Here is a 21,500-nt window from a genome sequence, read left to right on the forward strand (position 1 = left end):
CTTTGGCACGCAAACTGCGAATTCTCACTTACAGCACTTTAAGTGACCAGCTAGCTTAGCAGCTATTGTCAGAAGTCCCAGATCACACGTATCCAGGCCATGGTCAAAGACTAACCGGCAACGTGGAGTGCAGCTAGTTATAAGCAGCTGCTAAGCATCTTAGCCGTGGCCCAGTCCAGCACGCTGAGGCCGACCTTTGACCTTTATTTAGAGACAAAATGTCTGAGTTACAAGCCAACACTTTCAAACAGCATTGGGAGAGAGAGACACTACAGATGAAAGATATGCAGAGTGTCTCACCGAAGCCTGTGAAGCAAGATGAAGTGCAGACCGGTGTTGTGCATATTTGTCTAACAGAACCCTCTTATTGCCAAGACGTTACAGTGTTATAAAACCAACGCAATTATTAACATATGTCACCTAACACAAAGTGTCATTGAGTTATACACTGAACAAGGTATTATACAATAGCCAATGTCAATGTTATGTTGAAGCAATTCACTGTAATTCTACAGTCAACATTTCAACCTAAGCTAATATTTTAATTAGCAGGTATGTCTGAACGCCGTAACTCCACTAAACTCTACTGTATTTATCAAGTTAATGACTTCACTGGACTGGAACTCTGGCAGGCTCTGAAAGTTGAGCATGTCTGAAAAGCACTGGCCAAAGAGTGACTCATATGTTACAGCTAGCTGCCAGTGACAAAACTCTGGATTTGGTTACGGCAGACGGTACGGTTTACGGTGCTGTTGTGGTAACAGAAATTAGGTGTTCTTGTGTTACCATAGCGCTTTGAGATTTTTTCCTGGCCGAACAAGGTGCTAATATCTCCAAGGTTACGGGTTCGATACCAGAGGAGCACTCAACCTGAATAGAAAAATATACCCTACAGAACTGTAAAGAGGTGTGCTAAAACAGACTGTAACAATATGTGCTGTAGGTAGCCACGATGACCCCAAATGACTGAATGTAAGCGTTAGAGTTGGCACACAGCCTGCGTTTCTGTTTCTCCACTGGCTCAGAGTGCGGTGCCAACAAGGTGAGATACACAGCATACAGATTATTAAAATGCCCAGTATATGATACCCGCACTCAAACACAGACTCTTCGACGAAAGCATTCATCTGGTCTGTGAGTAAGAGCATAATATGCCTGGGCTGGACTCAAACGTATGCCAGGTTTCACTGTGAGCCAGAGAGTCAGGGAGTTGGGGTAGCACCCACGACCCCAATGCCCTTACCTCTCTCTCTCTTTCTCTCCCTCTCTCCCTCTCTTTCTTTCTCTCCCTGGTCATCCTTGTCTGTCTCTGTGTTTTCCTGTGTCCAGACAGACGGATTGCTCTGCGCACGGCTGCCCCGCCCTTAGTAAAGGCGAGAACAAGGGGTGATGGTATGTCAGACAGAAACAGAACCAAAAAAAACAAAAAAAAACTCTTATTTTAACAAGTACAACGTACTCCCGCCCCACCCTGTTCTCTCTCTGTCTCTTTGTCAGTGTCTCTCTGTCTGTCTGTCTGTCTGTCTGTCTGTCTCTCTCTCTCTCTGTCTGTCTGTCTGTGTGTGTCTCTCTTTCTCTGTGTGTGTGTGTGTACCACCGTTCCAAAAACGTTCCAATTCTACCTCTTTTTTACTATTTGTCTCTCTCTCCCTCCCTCTCGTTCTCTGTCCAACAGCTTTCCCCCTCTCTCCGTCCTCTTTGTCTCTATCTCCCTCCCTCCTCCACCAACACCCCCCCCCCCCCCCCCCCACACACACACACACACACTGCTCCGTTCCATTACCTCTCCACAGTTTGGCTAAGAATAGGTGCGTGTTTCTTACCCGAGAAGAGAGGATGTGGGTAGACTGTTGTTTGTTATGAAGGGAGGGAGGGAGGGAGGGGAGAGAAAGAGGGAGGGAGGAGAGAGAAGGAGGGAAGGGTGGAGGGAAAAATACCGAGATCCAGGTTCTGACTTCCCCTCCACCCTTCTACTCCACCTCCATCTCCACCATCGCACCCCCGACCGCTCCCTTGTTGAATGACAAGGGTGTGCTAAGAGTTACACTGACAGCCTATGCAGAAGCCCCTCTAAACATGGGCCTTCTCGGATCAATCCACAAAGAAGCCCAGACAGCCTTGCCACCACCCCCCTCCACACACACACACACACACACACACACACACAAATCTCCACCTCCTCACACCCAAAGTGCAAGGTTATAAAAGTTGTTTATGTGTTTTAATGTCCCAGTGACTTTAGCCGGAAAAATACTCACTAGGATTTACCTGGTGCTCCCGCCAAGAATTTACCCCAAATAAATAAAATAAACACACAAACACGTCACAAAGGCAGGAACACTGAAAGACACACACACACACAGACACACACAGACACACACAGACACACACAGACACACAGACACACACACACACACACACACACACACACACACACACACACACACACACACACAAACACACACACACACACACACACACACACACACACACAGAAACACACACCCACACCCACACCCACACACAACCACAAACACACAAAAAACTCCTATTACGTTGATGGATGTTCTGTGTTGCCTTGACATAAATAGCCGCTATGACATGCAGTCATAGCTGCAGTCTGCAGAGTACAGTTGTGTCCTTGCTCCATAGAGCGGAGGGAGACGGCAATGGCATATTTGTCTTCTCTCGCTGATGTCATTCTCACTCACACTAAATATTTTCACTCTGTCATGCGAGTGACAGGGAAAAAGCAGGTAAATATCCTTCCTGGGCCGGAGCTGCTGACCGCCGCCCAGGGCCCCGCCAAACTTCGCCGTCCCCCGACAGCGCATCGACGGCCACATCAGAGTGCCCGCCACGCACGCCGCCCAGGAAGCTGTGCGCCACGATTTACGACACGGGCAGCAGAGTGGCAGACACATATTTGTCTGCCTCGTGCAAAAGCACCCAGTTTGTGCATCAAACGCAGCACAAGAAAATCAGAAGGTGAAATGATGATCAGCCATTTTCTCCCATTTTTTAATATGCTGAATGTGAGCCTATGTAAAGACTGCAAAAACTAATTTCTCAACAATATAATTTGATCTATCTATTATGCATCTTTCACTGACAATGCAATTGTAAATAAGGGGAGGGAAATGGGTATGAGATTCAGAGAAAAGGCTGTTTGCAAGAGCAATCCTTAAAACAGACATAATCATCTGTGCAATGAACAGTAAGCAATCTACAGAGAACTTGTTACATCAGTGTAGTTACATCAGTTACTAAGGTGTGACCATGTGAACTCAACTGAGATGCATAAAATACATCCATCAGTGGATTCTTTAAGTGCATCAAACTGACAACAAAATAATTTTGAATATGGCTTGTGATTCCTTGTCATTTGTTTATCTCAAGAATATAACATGTTTCCAACAAGAATGCAATGTGTTTTTTATTTCAAAGTTTATAACCACTGTGGCTTTTCACAATAACTCAGACCTCCATATATCTGGGCCTGAAGTTACAGCAATGCCCAGCTCTGTTGTAATAAAAGTTACAGTGGTTTGCACAGCTACTTGAACCATATAGCAATGCATGGGCCATTCCCAGGAAGAGCTCAGGCCACGACCGCAGGCTGTGCTGTTTATATGTACTCAGTAGATTTGATTTCTCACACGGGGGCAGTGTTTATACTGCTCTGTATGCTACGCAAACTGTCTGTGAATGTTAAAACTGGACCAGGCATCAGCAGAGGTGTCTGTGCGGTGATTTATGGAGCCATTTATCTGCAGAGGTGTACGTAATGGTGCGGGCCGGCCTTTATATTGCGCTCTATGTGGTGTCTGTGGGCGTTTAAGGTGGGCTGTACATTACATATATGTCCTTTATATTGCGGTCTATGTGGTGTCTGTGGGCGTTTAAGGTGGACTGTACATTAACGTATATGTCCTTTATATTGCGCTCTATGTGGTGTCTGTGGGCGTTTAAGGTGGACTGTACATTAACGTATACGTCCTTTATATTGCGGTCCATGATGTGTTTCTGGGCGCTTAAGGTGGACTGTACATTAACGTATATGTCTGCTGATGTACGTTGTATGTCTGGAAATTCTCTGCAGTTGGGCATGGATGGGGGGGGGGGCAAGTGGGGTGCCTGGCATGCTGTCTGCAATGCTACAGTTGAACCCAATGCCTCTCCTAATTCCTGCTGTGTGACTCAGCGCCTGTGGAATTTCTCTGGTCTCTGCCTAAAGTGTCCGGGCCAAGTGCGGCCCTTGGCTCCGCTGCACGTTTTTTAAAGGCTGCTCTGCAAGCAGGCGGTTCCGTCAAATAAGCCTGGCGTGCGAGAGGCGAGAGCCCTCGCCAACGGGCATCCCATGACTTCACGACGGCGCCGTGGCGTGCGTGCACATTCACACGCACAACGCGCCCACACACATACTCACACACCCACACACAAATATACACACGTGCGCACACGCATGCACACATGCATGCACGCGGGCACACACACGCACACACACACACACACACACACACACACATATGCTCATGAAGCCAGAATTCTCAGTCTAAACAGACTCCTGTCCAAAGACACTGCATAACAGATCCAAGCAGGTCACTCTACACTGGAGTCCTGTCGGCCAGGGCATTCTTTTCCATACGACACCGGGAGGCAGTGAAAGCTCCAGCTGGCCGACTCAACGCACTGTTGAGTTGCTGGAGTTGCTGGAGTACTGAACATCAGTCAAACTCATAACATGACAACTGACTTGCTCTTGTCACAAATTCAGACATGACATCACATCGATTGAATGCAAAAAAGCAGGACACAGACACATCTGAGTACTATGCAAAACATAACATGATTTATATGTTTGTGCCTGTTATGTTTGCATATGTCCATTGTGTCTATATTATCTATTGTCTACATATTGTCTATAGGCTATAGAGTGGCATCAACTTCCGGAACCACATTCCTTGTACGTGTGACTGTACTCAGTCATGAAAGCTGACCCTGATTCCGACTGTGGTTAGATCTCCGTCATCCGCACCAGAGTGTGCGCTGCTTGCTGGCGCCTGAGCATTAGAGGTTAAGTGAATGTTATGATTTGTCTAAAGTGATTAGTCTAAGTCACGGGCGGGCGCTTGTGTTCTGTCCCTCTGTGACTTCTCAGAGACAGTGACAAGCTCGCTCCAGATGCCTGAGTTGAGACTCTATCTACATTCTCCACAGCTGAACAAACAGCCACCACTCTCTAATGTGTGACGTTTGCTCTCTCTCTCTGTGTGTGTGTGTGTGTGTGTGTGTTTGAGAGAAAGAGAGAGAGAGAGAGAGAGAGAGAGAGAGAGAGAGAGAGAGAGAGAGAGAGAGAGAGAGAAAGCACCACCCTAAAAGTTCCAGAGTCTCCTCAAACCCCCTATGCTCTTTCTTTCTGTCTTCAAGAAAAATCTCCTCTGGCATCTGAGACTTGCATTGGTCAGTCCAATGTCATGTAATGTCGTTGGCCATTTTCAGCATAGTTTCTGTTGACCCTGCCTGCCCGCCAGGGGAGACAGTGAATTAGCTCTTGGCTCTGGAGGGGCACATTTCCCATAAACACCTCGGGGGGAGATGGACCTTCTGCTGGGAGCGTCACCCGAGGCAAATATTGGAGCGAAATTCCGAGACAGACAAGAATGGAGTAGAGCAGAGAGGAAGGGGATTTTCCAGACACCTTGAATAACACAGTGAATCTATTCTGGCAAGGATGCACCTAGGCCACGTCCAGTGTAAACTGTTTGGGTTTACGTTTGACACTCATTTTCACCTCTCATCAACTGGTTGGCTTTACCCCCATTCAGCATACACACACACATACACACACACACACACACACACACACACACACACACACTCACATGCATACACACACACACACATACACACACACACACACACACACACACACACACACACACACACACACACACACACACACACACATACTCAGACATGCTCACATGCATACACTGACACACAGGCACACATGCATACACACACACACACACACACACACGTGCAAAAGTCCCTAAAAGCAGAGCAGGTCTCAGCTTCATCCATCTCTTTTCTCTCTGAGTAACTTGGCCAGCCAACAGACTCAAATGCTTTAAATGTTAATCATGAGTAACAATAATGTTATTCTGTATCCACTGTTTTTTTTTAAAAAATGGGAGCGCAAGCTGACGTCAAGCCCGAAATACCAGGAGCATGTCCTTATGAGATACGCCATTCTTACGAATTTTATGGGCACGTATTTCACGAAGAGGAAGAATTGTTGCACCTTTTTTTCTTTGCAAACCAGGTAAACAGTGCAGCCCAGTTCTACAGGTGCATAAAGACCACTCTCTCTTTCTCTCTCTGTCTGTCTGCCTGCATGTCTCTGAACAAGCAGATTCCTGTTAACCTAGACACAGAGAAAAAGAGAGGGAGGGACATAAAAAGACAGAGAAAGACAGTGAAAACAGAGAGAAAGAGTGAGAGACAAAGGGAGGGATTGGACAGAGATGGAGTGACAGAGAGACTAGAGAGAGAGAGAGAGAAAGAGAGAGAGAGAGAGAGGGAGAAAGAGCTTATTCATGCTTCTTCTGGCAGCTGGCTCTGAGACAGACACAGCGCGGCTCACAGCGCGTCCCCCGAGCTCTTCCCTTCACAGGGCCGTGTCAGCAAACACGCCGGCCGCGCCGCTGCCTCTTTATGTGCCGTGACTGAAAGGGAACCTCAGGGACCCAACAGCACCCCCACCCCTGCCCCCGCCTCCACCCACCCCACCCTACCCCACCCAGCTCCGCTCAGCCACCACAGAATGCCAACACTCCAGAGATGCTGAATGTATGGAATAGGATGTCTAGGATTATACCCATGACTGTGTATGTGGTGTGTGTGTGTGAGTGAGAGAGAGAGAGTTTCTATGTCTGTGCCTGTGTGCGTGTGTGTGTTTGCGTGTTGAGGTCACCCCATCCACATCTCCTTCTGTGCTCCATGCTGATGGATTAATGACTATCTAGAGATACAAGAATGACCTAAATTAGCTATCTCATTGCAGAGTCTGTATCAACAGTTAAGACATTCGATCACGGTACAGTAATACCAACTGATTTGTCTACTCATACTCAGCTGGGATGTGTAGCTCTTCCAGCCCATGAGGAATGATTGTGTAGACAACTTGTCATGGCCAAGGATGCTCTCTCCATGTTGACTTTATGTATACATATTGCTAATTGTCACTAGGTATGTTGGCAAAAATACAACTGAGTTATTGTCAATCAAAATATCTCCTCTCAGTTACAGATGGGTGCACGTAAGGAAAGAACTGACCCTGACTTTACAAGACAAGTGAGCAGCACATCCGAAGACCACTGCAGACCCAGAATGTCCAGGAAATCAGAGAGTCCAGGAAAAACACATCTTTGGCTGAACCGTGCCAGCTTTGTGTCCATTTTTGGTTCATTTGCACGTCCTGTTGAACTGCACTGGACGGAACTCACTCTAGTGAGCAGGCACTTCGTAGAGCACCGGAAAGCCGCAGATGTTGGAATAACACAGAGCTACAAAAGTCTTGGAACGTATACTGCAACAGAATCAGATGAGATTGTCGGTAATCATGTAAACCTCATATAGTGTTTATTGACGGCAAGCAAGACAAAAGAAATATGGCAAAATACAACGTATCCAGTGAGAATCCAGAGCCTCGAAACATTACAGTACATCTTAAAATGAATTATTACATGAGCTTGTGTAATTATATAGACATAAGACGAAGACGTAGTCCTTACATGTGACATTGGTAATGAATGGAACTTTGAACTTATGTTACTGTTTTTATTACTGCCAAGTGGTTTAAAGGAAAATACTAAATTCACTTAATAATAATAATTAAGTTTTATACTAAATGCAACAATTGAGGCTGTCATGGTGCTTCATCTCATACATAAATTAAAAAGGATCCATTCAGTATTAAAAATACAAAAGAGAAATAAATACATATTCAAGCAATGACGGGCAATTAACAAAAGACAAACAAGCTTATTTGTTAACACATAGCATTCGCACCCTGGTGTAAGGACAACATTTCCTCGTTATAAAAGCAAGTTATATTCCATCATTTCAGTTTTTTTCCTTGGCAAGAAAATGACAGAATGTATGCTGCACTGCAGTAACCTATGGTGCAAAAAATATTTATGGAAAACCTTCTGTTCGTTCATAGTCATGTGTCAAGTTTAGGCTGAAAGCACTCCCATTAAAAACACCCATAAAAATGGTGCTGCCTCAAAATTGGCAGTTCCAAAGTCCTTGTGGACAAATCAAAACAGGAGCTATAACAATATATATATATCTCACCAGCAAAGCCTCCAGGAACCATTTTTGTTCCCAGCAGCTGAGCTCAGCTCTCTCCCCTCCAGATTGTCTAGCTCCTGTGAGGTGAATAGAAGTTAAATCAGTCATTGTCAAGAGAAGCCCACTGTTTTCTTATAGTCAGCATGTTCAGCAGTGTCAGTGCGGGACCTACCTGGTAATTCGGCAGTTTCGTGTCTGTACGTGAGAGCCGGAATATATAATATCACATCTCACCACGTTGTTGGAAAAATCTGACTCCTGCACTAGAAAATTGGGGTTGACTGTGACCTACAAACAAAGAATATATGTGTGAGTTGTGCTGTTGAGCTCACATGCTCAAGAAAAAGATGCTGGAAAATGCCCAGAACACATGTTCATCATTCTTTTACAAAAATGCCATGGCATTCCACTGGCGTTGTCCACCACACAAATACAAAAACTGATGGTCCTTCACATGAGTGGTCATTATCTGTACTGACGTCTACATCTCTGACTACTGACAGAAGACAGATAGTTGCGTTACCTTGAGAACGTAGCTCCCGGGTGGAACGTCAGTAATATCAATCCACTGACAGTCAATGTTAGCAGCGTACGTGTCGTAGCAACCAGGACTCAATCCCTATGGCAGACAGAACAAGGTGCCGGAGTCATTGCACAGTTCAGAAGACATCTCTGTTTCCTTGCTCTGGAGCTAACATGCTAGATCAAGGTGGCAACAACACCAGGAGGTCTTGATTCTCAACAGGCCCACAGGTAAAATGTGAATATTACAGTGACTGTGGCATACATTGTTTTGGATAAAATGGTCTACTAAATGAAAATGGTTGATAGTTCCTTAAGTATCTTGGTTTGGCTCAAGGGTCAAGATTAACCATTTATTCATACCTATGTTTGAAACAGTAACTACTGTACTATTGTGTGTGTGTGTGTGTGTGTGTGTGTGTGTGTGTGTGTGTGTGTGTGTGTGTGTGTGCGCGCGCGCGTGCATGTGTGTGTTACCTGTGTGTGTGTGGTGCAGGCATACCGCCGGCGGAAGCCAGCGTCACAGCCTGTGTCCTCCAGACAGAAGCTGGCTTTGTGTCCCTCTGCCACTTTCCTGCCTAGCGCATCCAGGAGATCATAATTACTGAAGGCATCCATACTATGATAGTGCCTAAGAAAGAGAAAGAAAAAGGGGGGGGGGGGGGGTCACATCAAAATGAATACTCACTCTTATGTATCTATCAAAACAATAATGATAATAATCATGACTACTTTCACATTTCTAATATCAACTTGACTGCTTCCATTAATGTGTCCAACCCCATCCACACAGCATCTGTGTGAACTACCTCAGCGTTGGTTAAGCGGTCGTTTTAGGCAAGTGTGAAACCCACAGAGGAAGCTGGTGTTACTCACTGATGGCAGCTGTGCCATTCCCACTGGTGCCTGGGCTTCGTTGGAAGGAAATCGGCTGTTCCTAGGTTTCTCACTCGCTGTGGGAAGCGCAGCAGCACCCTGTAGTCTATGTCCCTCACACTGGGTCTATATGCCGACCTAGAAATGGGGTATCACCATCCATCATCACCTCCACCATAACCATCAAATAATCAAACTATTTCAAATAACCTTTTTTTTTTTTTTTAAAGCAAACTTACAAAGTCAAACAAATGATATGATTTGGATTTTTCACGCGTAAAAGCTAGCGAGTTTTGTTGGAGGAGGACAAATTTGTCGAGAATAGTCGGATGAAGTCAGAGAGAGAAAAAAGCAAACAAGTGAGCAAATTGCAGGCACTTTTTAATGTTAAAGATGAATGTTAAAGAAGACAATCTTACCGTGACAAACAATTCTCTTCTGCAGCGCAGCGGAGCGCATACATCTGCACACGCTGAATATATGTACCTGACTGGATGGAGTACGGGTCAGGTACAAGGTCCGGAAGACCTAAGGATAGAACACATTGACTTACCATAGATTACACCGACCAAACCAACCATGCATTTCATTACGCATAAAATATATATAGTTGAAAAAGGCTCGGAGTGTTCTATCGTACCATTGTGGAAATATCGGGTGCCGTATCCCGTCCCAGGCGGCGGACGGCGCGCTCTGGGTGCTGGTCTGGAAGGATGTGCATTGTAAAAAATATTATTTCTATGGTTTTTCAGAGGGTTCCGGGGATCATCATTGACCATTTCGTCGGTGGTAGCCGTCGCGTCGACTGGCAATTCCTCCCTGTTTGCGTTCGGCCCTGGGAGTCTCTGGGGGGTCAAGTCTGGGTTTGAGAAAGAGGTTGGCTCCTCCAATGCAACTTCTTGATTAGCGACAGCACCTGATTGATATGTCCCTCTCGCACTGTTATCTTCAACGGCGGGGTTGCCTCCACGCCTGGGCACACCGCTACCTGAAAAGTCAGGCGGTATCCCATGGGTGCTGAAATTGGTCCTGTACGTGTACTCTGGTACATAACGGCGCGCCCCTGGAGGACCCGTGAGCGCTTGCCGTTGAGATGGCGCCGTTTGAATTCTGGCTCCAGGCACACGGCTGTTGGCCGCAATATTTTGCCTACTCTCCCTCCCCGGAGCATTAGCCCCTGGGCTTGATAAATAGTTCGCTTGTTCTCTGGTCTGTCGCCCAGCACTTGTTGCTCCTGACCCGGCTCTTTGCGTTCTTCCAGGGGAGGACAGTCGGCCGGCATCGTTTCGGGAACTCAGGAACACCCTGGATTGCGCCCTTGCAGGTGGCTGATACTCGGAACCAGTGCTAAATAAACTATATACCTGTCCATTGTTTTGCCACTGGATCCTTTGCCTCCACTGACCCGATCTATCCCGTGATTGCTGCTGCTGTGCAATGATAACTTGAACTAAGCCGCACAGGACGTACAAAAGCAACGTTACGAACTTTGCCATTTTGGAAGAGCTGATAAAAATATGTAATATTCTTAATGAGACTATATTACGATCATTCTGTAGGTCATATCCTATTGTCAGAGAGAGATCGCGACGTACTCTATCAGTCTGCTTCCTTGCGTAGCCAGCATAACCTTCTGTAACTCTGACAACGTGAAAGGAGGCAGACTGGTGCCGTGCGTAAATTTATCAAACTGAGCCAGTTTACTTACGCATGCACAGAACAAGGCTTAACTCATTGGTTATTTCAGCCTTACACAAGTTGTTACAAAACGTAAACTGTCTATATAAACTTGTGTAAGAGAAACTGCGGGGACATTTCAACAAACGTATATGATATTTGTGAGGTTTCTTGAATGAATAGTTGAGTAATTAAACTCAACCGTAGGCTACGTAAAATGACCGGTTAAATCTACCCTGAACGCTAATATAGGGATGTTCAAGGCATGACAGTGGTACGAATATCAAATCTTGAAACGCAAACGACTGGTGAATTTCTAAATACTGTAGGTTCTTACAGATAGAAGTTTTTTTTTATTTTTTTTATTTTTAAATGTAACACGCCATTCTATCTCACAGGTAGGCCACTAAACCAGACCTACAGCTATGAGTAGCTATAAGACACCCTTATTAAATTCTTATATTTAAGGTTCCATGAGGGGAGATAATCTGTTGAACTGTTATATGAAAGTTGTGTCAAGACAGAGGAATGTATGGCATGGCATTTCCCTACAGGATGAAGCTTTGTCAAAGTTAGTATATTACACCCTGGGTTACTCTGGCAGGGAAACCATTTAGGGCAGTCATATTTCAGTGACTAGCAATGCTTAGCACACAACCCTAAATCATTTTTGTCATTCTGTGCAATCAGACTAGTATTTTGCTGTGTCTGCACTGCAGCTTTGGTTGGGCTTTGCTTGATAGCCAATGGATGTCTTTACGGATCAGACTTAGATTTTATTAAATGCACTGAAACACGGCAAATATGGGCTAGCTGTATACACTGGAGCAAGATATCTCTTCAGAATAGAAGAATGTGCTGCACTGTAGGAAATTAGCAAAGAGGAAACATCCAGCAGACTTCCTTATATTTATTAGACGGCTTGTGTTTTCATGATGGAAACAAGAACGGCTTTCTTCCTCCAGCTTTTAGACCGCCTGTAAGGCTTCCAAGAGTTTACTACATAATTGGTCCAGGTCTTCTAAAGAGGATTTCAGTGAACTGCAACTGTTTGTTCAGCTCAATGGAACCGAGGCTTCCTCAATCTGCTGAGATGTTGGAATAATCATCAAAAACAAGAACTTTCACAAACTGATCCGGCCTGATCTGAACTGAAGCACACTGATGTTATCTGAGAAGCACATCTCAGCCTGCTACTCAGACAGAACTGGAACAGACGGGAAGAGAGGAGTATCCCCTCGAGAGAGTCTCGGTTTCAGACGTCTGACACATCACCTTGTGTGAGCAGACAGAACACAACATGTTGCCTTGATTATTGAAGTGGGTTGTGGGGGGATACTCTTCCAATTGGATACAGTTATTGTCTATGTCAACATTTTTTCTCCCATTCATCAGACTAACTTTCCATCATCATGTGGTGGGGCTAACGCGAGCAGTGCAGCAGACAAAGGAGCTGGACGACAGGGGAACCTGTCCTCAGGTGGATGTCTGTGGCCTTCCAGCCCACATTTCTGGTTTGTCTGACAACCTTCGAAAGCCACCAGAACCTGGGTGCTCTCACCCTGACCTGTGAGAGGGAGCCGAGAGCCAAACCTCAAGGAAGGAGAGGTTTGCTTGTGCTGGCAACAGAGGGGGCAGACTTGCCTTTAACCCAGAGGACTGATATACTGAGACTGTGCCAGGTAATCCAGTAGGGGGGACTGTTCCCTCACTCTTGAAAAATGCCGTTGGAGTGCGAGAGGTTTCCTTCATCCTGATCGCCAGACATAGTTTGAAAAGAGTCTGTTTCCTGTCCTAACATACTTTGCATGGCTTTGAGGAGGTGGTTACTGAGCATTAGTGAAGTTCAAGAGGTCAGCATTAATTTGCTTCAGTGCAGCCATACAGTTTAATTTGTAGTAACTAGTTTGATTAACATCCTCAGTAAAAAAAACGGTTTCTCTCTCTCTCTCTCCCTCTCTCTCTCTCTCTTTCTCTCTCTCTCTATGTGTGTGTGTGTGTGTGTGTGTTTGTCTGTTTGTGTGTGTGCGTCGTGTGTATGAGCGTGTGTATGTAAGTGCATGTGTGTGAGTGAATGCTCGGGGTCTCTGTCTGTATTCCACCCTTTGACAGTAACCTATGTCTCCCACAACAGAAGCTCCCAAGGCCACAGCAACTTCAACCAAACCTGGCCATTTGACCTTCAAAACCAAGCAAAGGTGAGTCATGAATATTTATTGGACATGAACAATGAAACACTGATGTTGTTCCTGTCTGTCTCATTTTGACCTATAAAGACCCATCATGTACAGTACCTCATGATTATCAAGGTCAGTCAGAAGGTGGCACTGTCCTGCCATTCTGCTTTTAGGGACTTTTCATTGATTTAATCATTGGTAGTAAAACGGAGTCAATCAATGACGCAAAAGTAATGAGTACAATGTAATCTCTGCAATACGCAGTTAAGCTTAAAAAATAGTTTTTATTGACTACTATGTATCTTGGTGTGGTCATTTTCTTAGGAAATTGCTACAATAAAATTCTCTTCCAGATAACTTAATCTAAATGAGTTAGCTCTTTATAATTTAATAAGCACCCGAGTGATTCACAGGTGGCTGGGGTGTATCCCCTGGCTAGCTGAGTCAAGACCTGGACAGACATTTGAGAATGTTAACAACTTACAGTGTGTTTAAGGGGGAGGGGGGTACATTCCCTGCTCACAGAGACTTTCAGCCTTTTGGCCCCTCTATGATCCTTTTCTCCTCACACAAGTGTAGTAAAAAAAATGCCCTCAATGTCTCCCTCTCTGTGCCCATCTTGTCACATGATTTACATCACAACCACTATCATTTTACATCTTGATCTGTCGTTGTCTACACCAATACACACACACACACACACACACACACACACACACACACACACACGCACGCACGCTTGATTTAACACCACTGTTTCATTAGATTAGATTAGATTCAACTTAGTACAGAATTATCACCTAAATAAATCAATGTTCTGGATGACATTGAGCCATTTTGTCTGAGTTTCTTGTCTCAATACAGAGGCTCGTACATTCTTTGCATGCCTAAGACATCAGCAGGAGACTTTGACGTGGATCAAATGTTGTGCCTCAGGACACAGGACACCTGACGGCGAGCTCGGGCTCGGGTAAGCACCCGCTCACTCGCCGGATCAAAAGTCCACCCCCGTCAAGTCTGAGAAATGATGGGACGGACACGCAAGCCAAATAGGGCAAGAGCACGCTGACCAGCAGTGGCTATTATTAACCAGAAACCCGAGTCTCTCCGAGATTAGCAGCAGGCACGCCCCCTGGACGAGGCTCTATAAGAGCGGCGCTGCCTTGTGACATGTTTGGCACAAGACACTACCCCCTGAGTTGGATACTAAGATACAAAGTTTAGTCGAGTAAGTATGAATGTTGCATTGAGTATTTACATTGTGTGTCTGAAGTGTACATCAGTAAAAACACAACCAAAAGGTCAGAATGCTTTATGTCGGTTATTTGGAAGATTGCTTGAAATAAAAATCACATTTGCTTGACACTCCTGGTTGTTTCAAAAAAAGAGAAAAGAGAAAAGGTTGTTTCGATGAATAAAATCTTCCCCTTGTTTTGCTCCCTCCATCAAACTAATGCTTCTACCGCTCTGAATATTCATTTCATAAATCTAGGTATCCCCGGCTGCTCTGATCTTTGCATCTTGTGTGATAAAACGAAGATGGTCTTTATTGGTTTTGCTACAAGAAACCACAAACGGAATATACCTACCACTCTCTTGTTACTACCGAAGCCAAGTAGAGACACTTTACCCTACAAAGGAATACCCAAGCTTATGATATATCCTGAGGTCTGAAGGTCACCTTACTACCACATTACTACTGATCATGGGGGAACGATATGCCAGGTGAGAAATGAGCACACAAAATGTTTTCAAATCATCACACTCTTTGAAAGTCTTCAAGAAAGGACTGTACGGACATGTAACTCTCCCGTAGGTGGAAAAGGACGAATGATTCATAGCCCGCTAGATCCTCAGGGGACATTTCAGACCATTTGAGTCTTGTACTTGTGTGCTTTTTGGAGTGCCATCAAACAATGTGCCTGCTGTAATTTACTATGTATTACATAAACTGACTTTGAATGAATATTGGAGTAATATTTACACCATTTGTCATAGCTGTCAGTTGGCCTATCCACGACAGTCTCTTTCCCCCCCCACATTTTTGGTAAAATGTAGTTTTATTGAATAAAAGAGGTCTATTTTTCACCAACACAAAAAATGATTACCCTTTAAAATACCAAATGGTTACCCTATAAGTGTACTCTGTGGTGACCTTGTACTTGTACTCTCTGACATTCAGCAGATACATTTCAACAACGTTGGTGTTAATTTAGTAGATAGTCAGATTTTATGATTGTCTTGCTGATTTCAGAACCGCACGTGGCGACCTCCCTCGTGCAACCAAGATTATTAGAATGTGACCTACTTAAAGCACATTTAATGGGTGCCCGACTCGTGGCCTGAAACTGTCACCCTTCCATTAGAGACTCTTTCAAGTGTGCTATCACACTCAGAAAGTAAACAGAAAATCTATTTATACAACATCAGATGGTGTGTCAACATTGCTGGTAGAAAACTGTAACTGGGTTGTTGACGTCCATATATGGGCAAAATCCTCTTGGGAAAAGTCTCGAAAGTGCATTGATTGAACGTGGATTTTTTGCCAGAGTGACACCTGTTAAGCGCAACACAAATGCAACATTATGAAACGTGTGGCAAAAGCGAGGATTAACATAATGATTTAAACCTCTCTGTTTGATTTGTTTATGTTAGTCATTTTTTTTGTCTTTCACTTCTGAGCGTGGTCTTCCATAATGCTAGTGCTAATGGAAAGCCCCCAGCACTTCAGCTGTCCATCCAACAAATGTAAAATGGGCTCAAACATTTACAGCTGTCAGTTGCAGCATGCTGCCTGGCTGTGAAACAATCTGAGTTATGACTGTCACTGACAAGCCCCCTCTCCATGAAACTGCCTGACGTACGATGTTCGCTGTGCGGGAGAACTCAGTGGGGGTAAGCACTGTCGTTTATCGATTCACGGCACAGCTATTAAACAAATGGCCCTGTTAAATGACCCTGACAGAGGTGACCAGGCTTCCTTTCAAGCGCAGTGATTTACTGAGATCATTTGGTTGAATCACTGTCCACTTAAAACTGGCCATCTGTTATTTGAAGAATAGCTTTGCTCAGACATGGAAAGATGTTGATCTTTATTCATCATGTATTGATACATTTTTCTATAGGTTCCTCAATCTATTTCATAGTGATTTGAACACTGCCCAAATGTACTGTAGATTTGTGGCACTGCAGCCTATAGGCTGGGCGGTGAGCTACAGACTCTATCAACTCTACATGTTTCCTCTATTTTTTTAAAAAAATGCACAGGGTCAGTTGATGCCTCCCCAATCCGTGCTTCCTTTTTGACCAAACATGGGTGAAATGTATTTGCATGCAGAAACTTTTCCACTGCCACGCAGACATGAGGTGGCACATGCCAAGCAGTCTCTCACCTTTCCCCCTGGCATGGCTCTTGTAAGGTGCCAATTGGCCTTTGGGTCCGTGGTGAGACTGGGCACTGGTCAGGACACGTCAAGATCAGAAACCTCCCCTCCTATTTAAAGCGCCCACTTTACCCTCTTGACACCGTAGGCATCTGGTCTATGTATAATCCGCCCGCCTGCTCGCCAACACCCACCAGCCAAGAGTGGGCATTCAGGGCCTCCCAACAATGTATCACAAGATACTGCCATGGAGACCATTACTTTTTGAATGTCTGACAATACGGTGAGAAGTTGGCTTTTCACATTTACGCACCTCGTGCCTTGATGTCTTTACTGGAGAGCTTCTGTGACTCTTAACATGATGACTCAAACTTTGTCAGCATGAGTATTAAGTAAATAAATAGATTAGTAACAGCATATAAACATGGGGATCAGTTTGATATGTTTATAAGGACCTAGGATGGTTGATGTCCAAATGTAAGTTCATTTGACTTTTAGGAGATTGGTGAATCAAGAAATAATGGCAACAAAGCCATCTTTTCAAAAGAAGTTGATAAAAAGCTAATGACTCAATGTTTCCCTCTGTGTGGGCGTAAGGGCATATCACTTGACTTTCAGGTCAAATAAACAAGAGATTTACCCTCTATTCACTGCAGTTGTCATTCATTTTATGAAATGCAATAAATTGCAAACCAATACATTCCATCATAGTGAACCATGTATTGAATTAATTATTTTGATCAGTAGTAATGAAGTGGGCTGTTTGAATTAGATGATGTCTCTATTTTTGATGATGAATCTTCTTATTCACTCTTACTTTCATAACAGCGTTGTTTGCATTTTGTTATATTATGTTTTTTTATTCAAGGCTTCTCTTATTCAATCATGATGTGAATTTCATTTTTGAAGATGATGAAACCGTAAATCATGTGACTTTGTTTTGTAATCATGTTGAGGTTGAAATAAAAACCAAACACATGTGCAAGTTCATTGATTCAAACGTCTCTTTGTGGGGGGACAACAATCCTCCAAGCAAAGGTTTACGTTTATGTTTATGTGAAAACAAAAAAATGTCAGCCTTCAAGCCAGCTACAGTACAGTATTTGGCAAAGCCTGAGGTAAGTCAGTTAAAAAAGACGTTCACAATATGTAACAATACAAAATCCCTAGCTTCTGTCTTTAGTTACAGTGAATAAGTTATCTTTCGTTGTAGTATATACAAGGAGGTTCAATTAGATTTAGAAGCTATGTTTTGTTAACTGAAGTATGATATTTACAATTCTATACACAAAGTCTTCGGCCCATGGTCCCACTGTAAACAAGAAGAAAAACAACAAGAACTTAGAATTCTTGATAAGTAGCAAAATTAAAAAATGTGAGATAGTTATGTGAAGGTGTAGTATTTACCTATTAGCTATTCAACAAGCTGTTCTGAATGTTTCCAAACACCTGGCTGTAGATCTCATCTTTCGATTTCAAGCCATCCAGATATACTAGAGGAAAAAAGAATGTTGTTGTTATTATTATTATTGCTGTTATTATTGTTGTTGCTATTATCAATATTATTATTGCTACTACTACTACTACATCTACTACATCTTTACAACTTAATGCCATTCAAGATAAGGTGGCTTCCTTACCAATAGCATTGCAGTTGTTGTCCATCTCCTTCCTGTGTCTCAAGTACATGGGCCAAACATGGCCGTCAAACAGGCCAGGTGGGTCAGGGACTGTGTATGTCCTTGAACTGCAATAACAAAGATGGGTTGTGTTTGTAAACATACAAAAAGAAAGTCAGAGGCTAACTGTGCGCACACTACACTCCTGCTACTCATGAACAGATCCGGCTCCGGTCTGGTGTAGTCGTGTACCGGGCAAGAGCAGGGTCAGGTAGCCTGGAAATGTACTGTATGGCACGTCTACAAAAGGGACTACAGTACAGCAGAGTGCCAAGCTCACCTTCTTCTCCTCTTGCACTCCTCGTATGGAATGGAAATGTAGTAGCACTTGTCGTAGATCTCAGCCAAGGGCCTGCGACAAGAGCACAATTACACAGTTAACGTCACGATGCTCAAAAAAAAGGCAGATTCACGTGTGTGAGCACATGTTAGAAAGAAGAGAAAAAACGTGTGTGACACCGAGTGAGGCCAGAGTTTGTTCAGGTGCTCGTGTAGACGTACTTGTAGTTGTAGATTAGGAAGCCCTCGACGAGGAGAATGTGCGTGTCCCTCTCAGGGTCCTCAGATAAAGGTGACACTGTCACACCGTGGGAGCGGGCAAACTTCACCGGATTCTCCTGCCAGCCTTTCACCGTGTTAACCATTGCCTCCATATCCAAGGCTGAGATGACTGCAAATAGAGAGACAGAGAGAGCAAAGCTTTGTTTTACACACATGAAATGCTAAGGCATGGAATAAACATCTTTGTTTATTTGGTTTTGTCTGTTTTTTTTTTCTTGCTATGTGTAGAATAGAGCATTAACAGTGTTATTTATCATCTTTTACATTTAACAGAAAAATGCTGCTTTTTTTCTCTACAGCGAAATCCGATCTTACCATCCCATTGCCTAAAGCCGTCTTCCCCGACCTCTATTTGATCTTGGGGCTGAAATAACAGTGACCAATAAAACATTGCTGCATTGTGTATCAGACAGTGCTGATCACACCTGGACAGGATAGCCAAGCACTACCATACACCTGGCAAGACCATTGGCTCAAAAGTAGCCAAGGTCTCCTTAACTGCAGGTTTACTGGTGTCTTGTTTGGGTTGTTGTCATTAGTGGTGTCATAGCTGACATTATCAACACAAGGTGACTGCATTTAGCTCTTCAGGATATGTAAGGGCGGTGGTAGTGTAGAGTGGGTGGTGGTAGCATAATGGCTAAAGAGCTGGGCTAGCATGCAGTAGCCTGTGTTGTGGGTTCAATTCCCGCCTTCCACTGTTGTGCCCTTGAGCAAGGCACCTAATCCCAAGTTATTCCAGGGACAATGGTTTTTGTATTGTAATTGACATATGTAAGTCACTTTGGGTAGAAGTGGTAGAAATTAATAAATGTACATTTTGTGACATGGCTGACACCATCAATATATTCTATTTGAACATTTCACTAAGAAGACCTCAAGTGTCTTAAACTTGAAACTCTATACAAAGTCAAGTTTTGTAAAGTTCATGTTTACGTTTGTGTTTGGCTGTCCAGGAATTAATCAGCATATTGTTTTAGTTATAGCATGCCAAATACTGAATACAAAAAATGAATGGAGACCTTCACATGTCTCAAAGCCGTTGTTAAGTATGGACAAGTATCCCTCAAATACTTGACTTTTAAATCAATTACCCTCAAATAATTTACTTTTCATCAAATTAAGCAATGAATATGTGAAGGTCTGAGACATAAATGCTTTATATACTGTAACTCTCACATTAATTAAAAAACATTGAACTTCATTCTCTTATTAGTATAACGTCATACAGAAATATTGCAGAAGAACAGTGTGTACCTTGAAGAAGTCGTCTTGGTGTATTACACAGCAATTAGGCAATGTTTTCAGCAGTACATTCGTCAACGTGGTTTTGCCTCCGTTGGTCACACTAGAATAAAAATAACAATATTAGTTTAAGCCAGACAATCATCTAAAAATGAAATGAATAAAATACAGCTGGGCTAAATGAAGTAACTGTAAAGTATAGTCGATTGGAGGCTACTTACCCGCCAATACCAATGATGTATTTCATCTTGAAGTTTTGATTTGTCTTGGTCTATAAAGTCGATAAAGCCGATGGGGCCTTAGAGAGCCTTAAAAGCTAATACTTCAGAAGGCTTAGGAATGCTTTGCTCCTATCTTTCTATTCCTCCAGAATCTCCCTCTCCTTACTATTTCATTGATAGAATAGAGTTCCCTCTCCAATATATAGCCCGCTGTTCCTTGCGTCACGGAGAATTACCGGGTCACATATTCAGCGCTCCAATGGGTCTGTTGCATAGCAGCCTATCGGCAATTCCAGCCTACTACTGTGGTCCAATCAACGGTGTCAAAGTCTATGCTGAATTTGCATGATGTCCACGTCCAACTTTGCACCTGTTACTTCTCGTCCTTCTTCAGATGCAGGTGGGTACTGGACTGCCAATCATACCCGCTTTAATATTATGGTTACGGTTCTCATATAGTGCAAATGTACAGACACTATGCTACAAATATGCATCACAGATAACACTTCACTTGCTCAGAGTCTGGGATATATAGCCTATTATTAGCTTGCTGTGACTCATGACTCAAGATTAGTGAAAACTATGATTCAATGTGATCAGATTTAATCCTTTCTGAAAACATCTGTTGCCAACGAATTATCAAATCATGAGAGAGCAGGCTATGAATATGATACCTGTCATACAGAATAGGCTATGTGACTGAAGGCTGTAATTTAAAGATACATTATCATTAAATTCTGTGATATCATTATAATTTCCAATGTGTAATTATAATATAATTATAATTGTAGCCTTCTC

General features: G+C 43.6%; 2 protein-coding genes and 1 long non-coding RNA gene across 3 annotated transcripts; 1 reads left to right on the plus strand and 2 right to left on the minus strand.

The window, feature by feature from the left end:
- Positions 1 to 7,644: 7,644 nt before the first annotated feature.
- loxl5b (lysyl oxidase-like 5b) lies at positions 7,645 to 11,362 on the minus strand. Its single transcript, XM_062555261.1, has 7 exons — positions 10,400 to 11,362; positions 10,179 to 10,287; positions 9,760 to 9,897; positions 9,361 to 9,514; positions 8,885 to 8,980; positions 8,534 to 8,649; positions 7,645 to 8,438 (listed from the first exon to the last, which is right to left on the minus strand). The coding sequence occupies exons 1-7, from the start codon at positions 11,253 to 11,255 to the stop codon at positions 8,432 to 8,434; spliced, it is 1,476 nt and encodes a 491-aa protein (XP_062411245.1). The 5' UTR covers positions 11,256 to 11,362; the 3' UTR covers positions 7,645 to 8,431.
- A 3,433-nt stretch (positions 11,363 to 14,795) lies between these two features.
- Positions 14,796 to 16,861, plus strand: LOC134066967 (uncharacterized). Its single transcript, XR_009936473.1, has 2 exons — positions 14,796 to 14,841; positions 15,106 to 16,861. It is a non-coding gene; the product is annotated as an uncharacterized LOC134066967 (long non-coding RNA).
- A 1,121-nt stretch (positions 16,862 to 17,982) lies between these two features.
- Positions 17,983 to 20,867, minus strand: nmrk2 (nicotinamide riboside kinase 2). The gene is made up of 8 exons (XM_062522039.1): positions 20,703 to 20,867; positions 20,494 to 20,584; positions 19,552 to 19,600; positions 19,177 to 19,345; positions 18,956 to 19,027; positions 18,637 to 18,743; positions 18,404 to 18,489; positions 17,983 to 18,308 (listed from the first exon to the last, which is right to left on the minus strand). Exons 1-7 carry the CDS (start codon positions 20,726 to 20,728, stop codon positions 18,407 to 18,409), a joined length of 597 nt encoding a protein of 198 aa, XP_062378023.1. The 5' UTR covers positions 20,729 to 20,867; the 3' UTR covers positions 17,983 to 18,308; positions 18,404 to 18,406.
- Positions 20,868 to 21,500: the final 633 nt, after the last annotated feature.

Source organism: Sardina pilchardus, chromosome 2 (assembly GCF_963854185.1).
Source record: "Sardina pilchardus chromosome 2, fSarPil1.1, whole genome shotgun sequence".
Lineage (NCBI taxonomy): Eukaryota > Metazoa > Chordata > Actinopteri > Clupeiformes > Clupeidae > Sardina > Sardina pilchardus.